The sequence below is a fragment of the Anthonomus grandis genome, chromosome 11 (genome assembly GCF_022605725.1).
Source record: "Anthonomus grandis grandis chromosome 11, icAntGran1.3, whole genome shotgun sequence".
NCBI lineage: Eukaryota > Metazoa > Arthropoda > Insecta > Coleoptera > Curculionidae > Anthonomus > Anthonomus grandis.
The window spans coordinates 28,953,453-28,961,327 of NC_065556.1; the positions used below are offsets into that span (position 1 = coordinate 28,953,453).

Consider the following 7,875-nt stretch of genomic DNA (forward strand, 5'->3'; position numbering starts at 1 on the left):
CGGTTTTTATATGGCGAGATGAGAGTGAAATTGCATTAATTTGGTTTCGCAATTATGATGTGCCTGGAAGTAACAAATTATTCATCTCGAAATATTAAGTTTTGTTTTCAGATTTAACCAGCAGGAGGATGCTCTTGAAATATCAACTAATAACTTGACTGATTCTCTTCCATTAATGCCTTTAATTGAAGTTAAAATTTCTCGCAAAAGTCTAAAAAAATGATATTATCCTGATGAATAATAACCAACAAATTACATATTAAAAAAACATCATTTATTCTCGAAAATAATTTACAAATTCTCTTAAACCTATCTGGTAATCATCACTCAAGAGGTACGTCGTCAGTCAGTCATACATATTATAAGTCACGGTGTCAAAAATCTATATGCTAAAAAAATAAATTATTAATATTATATAAATAAAAAAGACTATTGAGCATAACAAGCTCGATACGAGTGAAAATTTACAAAGTTTATCAACGTCAAATGCGACTATTGTTCGGGCTGTTGACCCCTGAAAGCCAACTGTTGAGCGTCGATCGACCTGCCCCAGGTACCGTGCGCGGAACCGCCGTAGCTGCCGCCCACGTCGCCCCCGTAGCCGCCCCCGTGTCCAGAACCGCCCGAGTACCCGGTCACCTCGTGGGTGCTCACGTGGCTGCTGGAGTGTTGCGGGTGCGACACCACCTCGTAAGTGACGTGTTTGCCTTGATTTTGGGAACCCAACAGTTTCTTAATGCCGATGATCGAGGAGAGGACCAGGGCGATCTTGCCGATCATCAAAGCTTTGCCGGCCAATAGGGCGATGGCCCACAGGGCGAGTTTCCCGAGGACGGCGGCCTTGAGGGCCATGGCGGCCATCAGGGGGCCCATCATCTTGTTGCCGCCCTTTTTGTGTTTTTTGCCTCGGCCCTCCTCGGTCGCTTCCTCTTCCTCGGCCTCGGCGATGACGTCATTGAAGCTCCTTGCGGCAGATCGGACGGTGTTGACGATGTCCGCCCCCTTGAGGTCAACTTTGAAGGTGTGTGTCTCCAACCAGCGGGCGACACGGGAAAACACGAGCGATTCGATCGAATCGTCACTACTGATGGCCCGTGGGGCTCCCTCGGTGTCACCGTTTCCGGTTTTCACGATTTGCACGCCCTCCGCCACGTTGATGGTGTCCTTGGCCCCCAGGTTCTTGTCTACGAAATTGTAGATTTTGTACTTTAAACAACTGATCGAGTCTTTGCGTAGACAGTCGGTGTACACGGCGTCCAACAGGTCATTTTCGGTTTGGATCGTGTTGCTTCTGGCCTCTTCGTTTGCGGGAAGGGCGTGTAGAGACGCGACGGCCGCGCACAGTACCACACAAAGTGCCACCTTGAAGTTCATCGTCGTAATGTTATTTGAACTGATATGATGATCTTCCGGGCGGGTCATACGGATATATAATATTGTCTCCCTACTCCCGGATGGTCTTTAAAACAGCATTTTGGATTATAATGATGAGGAAAGAAACCGCTTTCACGAGACAACCTCGTTTTTTGGGTCCCCCGTGCGATATGCAGAATGTGAAGTTCACCGAGAGGAGGAGCCGCGTGCGTCTTTTTCCTTCTTCATTGTGAAGAAACGGTCACGGCGAAAGGTGAATCCCCGGACCGTGAACGCACCGGAATACCGTCATTTGTTTATTTTACTTTACGGTCATGTAATGTGTGTGTACTTTGGCGGTGTAATATTTGCTATGTTGGTGGTTCTTTTTTTTTTGCACAGGAGCCGATTTGTTTAGCGTGTGTCTCACCCGAGTTATGTTTATGTAACTTTCATGAAAAATAGTGAATATTTAAGAAATATTATTATAAACAAAATAAGAGTGAAGAAGAACAGCTTTTATGTGGAATGTAAAGATTTAATTAAAAATAATCCTAAAGAAATTCGAAGCCTCCTTTGTCTGGAAAGAACCAAAATATGCCCAATGAAATGATTTTTTGATAGTATCACTTGCATCCAGGAAGTTAATATTGATTCAATAGTAGTAAAGGTATTCCTCAATAAATTACGTTTTTTAAAAAAACTTTGAAATTGTAAGCTATTTTTCATCGAAACTATACACTAGACTTCAAAATTTTCTTTTTTAAACTTTTTTCTTTGATTGAAAAAATATTTAACAAAATTTTAATAATTTCGGAGCTTATCAAACAAAATAAGCATAAAAGGAAACTTTTTGCAAATAAAATTATATTTTTATTTATTGCTTATACCCTATTTCTTTTGCCGTAGCAATGCCTCATTATGTATTCAAAAAGTGCTATAAATATAGGATGACTTTCTTTTTTTCTATATACCAATATTTGGTTTTACCAAAATTAAATCGATAGATCCTGTATCGCCTCAATAAAATAGGGTTCATTAGTATGATAAGCCGGTGGCCAGTGTCGTGCAGTCAGTTTAAGGGATTTACAGTTTATTTTTGTAAAATACTTTTATATTAGAATACATTTATTTATATATTTTTTCTATTAAGTAAAAGTATAGGCTGAAGAATGGTCGGTACGTATTTAATAAACTACAAAAAATAATTCTAAAACTCTAAAAACTCAAAGGTTATAATTATTTAAAATAAGTCACAAACAAATATTCTTTTTTTTAATTTAATTAAAAAAAAGAAACAATGATTAAAATATAAAAAAATCAGTTTTTCTACTACCGTGCGTAAATTATTCACTTTACACTTAACAATTCCCAGGACTTATAAAGTTACACTTTTTATCCACTAGTGCCTAAAAACTAATTTGATGTTTATTTGACATTAATTTGTAATTTGTCAAAATATTTTATGCCTTTTTTTAAAGTAATTTTATTAAACATTTTACAAACTTGTTACATAAGTAACTATTTATACAGGGTGTTCTAGAATAAAATGCTAATACTTAAGGGTGTTAATCCTTAGGTAATTTTAAGAAGAAAATTTGAAATACAAAGTGTTTAAAGTTGTCATCCTTAGACCAAATTTAGCGATTTAATTTTAGTTAAAGTACCGCTACACTTCTAGAATAAGAGTTGTTATACTGTAATGCTAAAATAATGTAAATATGTTTAAGTTTTTACGTATGTTTATAAAATAGTAATTTTTTTTTTACTAATAAATTGACCATGCATTAAAATGTTTTTTTTTTTTTTCTGCAGTAATCGCATATCGAACGAGAAAAAGTCAATTGATCAAATTTGCCCTAAAATAAATGGAGATTATGAAAATAATTTTTATTTTACGGAAAAGCAGTGGCGTACATATTATTTTTAAAAAATATTCGTTCCTTTACAGGCTCCACTCGTTAAACTTAAAAAAAAATTTCCTACGTCAAAAAATGGCTGTTGATATTCAGAGAGTGTGTGCTAATTTTAATAAAAATATCTAGAAAATTAATAAAATTATGATAGAGAAACGATTTTTTTTCATAAGATTTTTACACCCTGTAACTCAAAAAATAAGGGGTTTAGAACATAGCTTTCTTCTAACTTTTCTTCTTAAAATCACTTAAAGTTGAAAACAATTGAAGTAACGAAAATTTCCATAGACACATGTTTTATTTAGAATTAAAAATCCTTTCTTATGACTTAATTTCCACGAAAATCGGTTAAAAATTAGAGGAGTTATAGCAAAAACACTTTCTTTCCGGAAAATTTTCCCTAATTTCCCATTAACTTGAAAACAATTGAAGCAACGAAAATTTTCATAGATACATTATTTGTTTGGAATTAAAAATCCTTTCTTATAACTTAATTTTCACGAAAATCGGTTGGAAATTAAGGGAGTTATAGTAAAAACACTTTCTTTCCAGAAAATGTTCCTTAATTTCCCATTAACTAGAAAACAACTGAAGCAACGAAAATTTTCATAGAAACATTATTTGTTTCGAATTAAAAATCCTTTCTTGTGACCCAATTTTCACGAAAATCGGTTGGAAATTAGAGGAGTTATTGCAAAAACACTTTTTTTTAGAACATAGCTTTCTTTTAACTTTTCTTCTTAAAATCACTTAAGTAATCCTTATACCCTTAAGGATCAGTATCTTTTGAATTGACCAGAAAATTGAATTGAAAACAATTGAAGTAACGAAAATTTTCGTAGATACATGTTTTGTTTAGAATTAGAAATCCTTCCCAATCACCTAATTTTCACGAAAATCGGTTAGAAATTAGAGAAGTTATAGCAAAAAGACACTTTTTTTGGAAAATTTTCCTTAATTTCCCATTAACTAGAAAACAACTGAAGCAACAAAAATTTTCATGAAAACATTATTTGTTTGGAATTAAAAATCCTTTCTTATGACCCAATTTTCACGAAAATCGGTTGGAAATTAAAGGAGTTATAGTAAAAACACTTTCTTTCCAGAAAATGTTCCTTAATTTCCCATTAACTTGAAAACAATTGAAGTAACGAAAATTTTCATCAATATATTATTTATTTGAAATTAAAAATCCTTTCTTACCATCTAATTTCCATGAAAATCGGTGAAAAATTAACGGAGTTATAGCAAAAACACTTTCTTTCCGGAAAATTTTCCTTAATTTCCCATTAACTAGAAAACAACTAAAGCAACAAAAATTTTTATAGAAACATTATTTGTTTGAAATTAAAAATTCTTTCTTATGACCTATTTTTCACGAAAATCGGTTAAAAATTAGAGGAGTTATTGCAAAAACACTTTTTTTTGGAAAATTTTCCTTAATTTCCCATTAACTTGAAAACAATTGAAGCAACGAAAATTTTCATAGATACATGTTTTGTTTAGAATTAAAAATCCTTCCCAATCACTTAATTTTCACGAAAATCGGTTAAAAATTAGAGAAGTTATAGCAAAAAGACACTTTTTTTTGAAAAAAAGTGGAGAGAGATTCTCGATCAGTGGAGAAAAAAGTCGCGGTTCCAAGGCTGTATCCCGAAAGAACAATTTCCGAACCTACTGGACAGATTGTGGAAAGGGGTAAGTCAAAATGTAGCAGAGAATCTCAAATCAGGATTTAGAGCAACTGGCTTGCATCCTGTAAATCCCGACGAAGTTTTGAAGCGCATTCCTGGTGAACTAGAAGATGCAGACATCGAAAAAGTCTTAGACAACAGCTTGGTTGATTTGTTGAAAGAGCACCGTGGAACAGGGGTTGAGAAAAAACGCAAAAGGGGAAAAAAAAGTCGAACCTGTAAGTGATGCGTCTCGCACTGTTACAGACCCTAATATTTATGAAAATCCTCTAACCATTCCTGAGGAATTTCGAAGTACAGCCGAAGAACCAGGATCCTCTTCATCTAGCGTTTTGCCATGCACTCAGCAACTCCCTACCAGGAAAAGCAAGAAAGAAAGAAAGACTAATAACTCCCAGTGTGGTATCTGCAAGATTAATTGGAAAGACTACAGAGGCGCAATTGATTGGATACAATGCACGAAGTGTCGAGCTTGGGTTGTGGTCCCTGTAATAAAGACAGCAAAGACCCTTACTTTGAATGCGAATGGTGTGAGGATTCGGAAGACAATGAATCTCCAGTCGATGACAGTGATGCCGACAAGGACTTCCTAGTTGACAATAATAATTAGCCAATGTTTTGTTTTTATTACACTTGTGATTTTTTCAAAGAATGTGCCTTATTTTACCAAAGTTTTGCTAGATAAAGTTTGTTTATTTTTTAATAACTTCTTATTAATATTTCTAAGCATTTATAGCTATAGAATTTGTTTTTAAGTTTCATATATTTTGACAATATATTATTTTATCTTTAAAAATATTGATTTTTAATTGGTTGTAACGGTGGCCCTTGTTATAGGTTTTTTTTTCATATTATTAAGGGGTAACATGCAGAATATGAAATTTATAAACATTTTTTCATCGATGTGCAAGTTGCCCCAACCATGGGGTAACTTGCACACCCCACAAACAATTTTTTTTTGGGACCAATGGCTGCATTCTTCCAATTTTTATACCAACCATTGGTAGCCCTTAAATAGGTCGGTACAATGTAATTTTTGCAAAGTTGTAAAGTTACAATGTACGGGGGTAAATGTGCTGAAAACGTGTGCAAGTAGCCCTAGTTTCGGGTACTTGTTTTAATGATGAAGACTTGGATGAAGTAGTGAATAGAGAGGTTCGCAGCATTCTTACAATAATTTAATAATTATATACACATATTGAGTATAAATCATAACTCGTTTCTTAAAGATTTGAAAATATCATGAAGGTCAGTTATAGATACTTGAACCTTTTTTTTGTACTCCTTCGTAAGAAACCTTATATAATTACTTGTTTTAAAATAAGTTTAAGACAACAATAGTATATTAATTAGCTTATTAAAATGAATAAAGCACTTATTAGCGTCCTCTCATAACTAAATAATAAATTTTCCAATAATTACCCTCTAACTGTATCGCAAGCAATACCATCACAAATTACAGACCACAGATATCTACAGTATATACGACATAATTCAAGTTGATTTACATTGTCATTACGTTCTCCGTATCTATGCTGTTCAGTGATTATTAATAATAATATGGAATAATCAATTAACTGAAACAACCGTAATTTTAAATAATTATTGAAGACGACGTTATGGTGAAATGTGCAACAAGTTAAATTTAAGAGAGAAGAAGAGTTTTTTCGGCATTCAATTACCCCAATTAAAATTCTTTTTGTTTTAATGTAACTATTATGGGTGGAGTGTGCTTCATAAAAGACTAATTAAAAAGCCAAGTTTTAATTGGTGAAAAAATATAAGTAGTTAGTGCCTAATTAGGGAGTGAATTTATGGTTAAAAGTAGTGCGGTTTATGGCCATTAAATGAGAAAAATTGCTTTTTTTTTAGGAACCTTTTTAGCATTAAAGCCTATTATTGGAACATCTAAGTCTTGCTATTTGAAACTATGCTTTAAAGATCATGAATGGCAAGGATATTTGTAATGGGATATAATAATTATTTGAGTAGTAAGGGCAGAATTGTCATTTATCAATTTATTTTGATTTTTACTTTAGGTGTATTATTCTGGGATGTTGCTAATCAGGTACTTTCTAAAAAATATTAAAACAATTAATAATTTAATTTCTCAAATCTTTCTGCCATTCGTGCCTAAAATATTTTCATGTTAAAACATATATAGGAAATTAATTGCTTATAAATAAGTAATTAATTTTCTAATAAATTCTCAAATTTTTAAAATACCTTGAAAGCAAAATCCTAAAACTTTAAGTAATTTTCAAATTATTTTTAAATATTCAATTAGATCAAATTTCCTACAAATGCCCAGAAAAGTATAAGTTAATTTTATTCTAACAAATATTCGTCTAAAAAATTAACATATTGGATAATTTGCGTATTGCAGTATCTTAAAAATGCCATGATAAATGGTAATTTTTAAAAATTTCACCTAAGGGCCTATAAACATATTTTATAATATTAACATCCTTGCTTTTTTTCGATTAATGTCACACCACGAAATACCCGGAAATTTACCTTAAAATGCCTGGAACAGTTCCCTGAACTTCCTGGAAAAATTCATAGAAGAGCAACACATAAGCTTAGTCCAGGCACAGTATACTCCCAAATCCCTATAATTTAAGAAAAAATAACCTTATGCCAAACTCAAGTTACTCCGGAATTCTTCTCAGAAAAAACCAAAAAGAGGTCAAAATAATTAATTCACTATAATTTGATTTTACAGTGAAAACATGATAAATTTTCATACAATCAGTGCAAATTCACACACCATTATAAAAGTAGGGTAAGGACAATACGAATCATTGATTCATTCATATTAAAAACCGATTTTTTCTATCATCGTTAATTTATGTAGAAAGTGTTCATAAGATAAGTATGTAAAATCATCAGATCAACTCTTAAATCGGGCG

At 32.7% G+C, this 7,875-nt stretch overlaps 1 protein-coding gene across 1 annotated transcript; it reads right to left on the minus strand.

Moving 5' to 3' along the window:
- Positions 1–252: 252 nt before the first annotated feature.
- Positions 253–1,437, minus strand: LOC126742324 (uncharacterized). The gene has a single exon (XM_050448969.1). The coding sequence runs from the start codon at positions 1,420–1,422 to the stop codon at positions 493–495; it is 930 nt and encodes a 309-aa protein (XP_050304926.1). The 5' UTR covers positions 1,423–1,437; the 3' UTR covers positions 253–492.
- Between the last annotated feature and the right edge of the window lie 6,438 nt (positions 1,438–7,875).

Bases quoted from the DNA above. Each gene is read 5' to 3' on its own strand.
- LOC126742324 (XM_050448969.1), bottom strand. From the start codon at position 1,422: ATGACCCGCCCGGAAGATCATCATATCAGTTCAAATAACATTACGACG.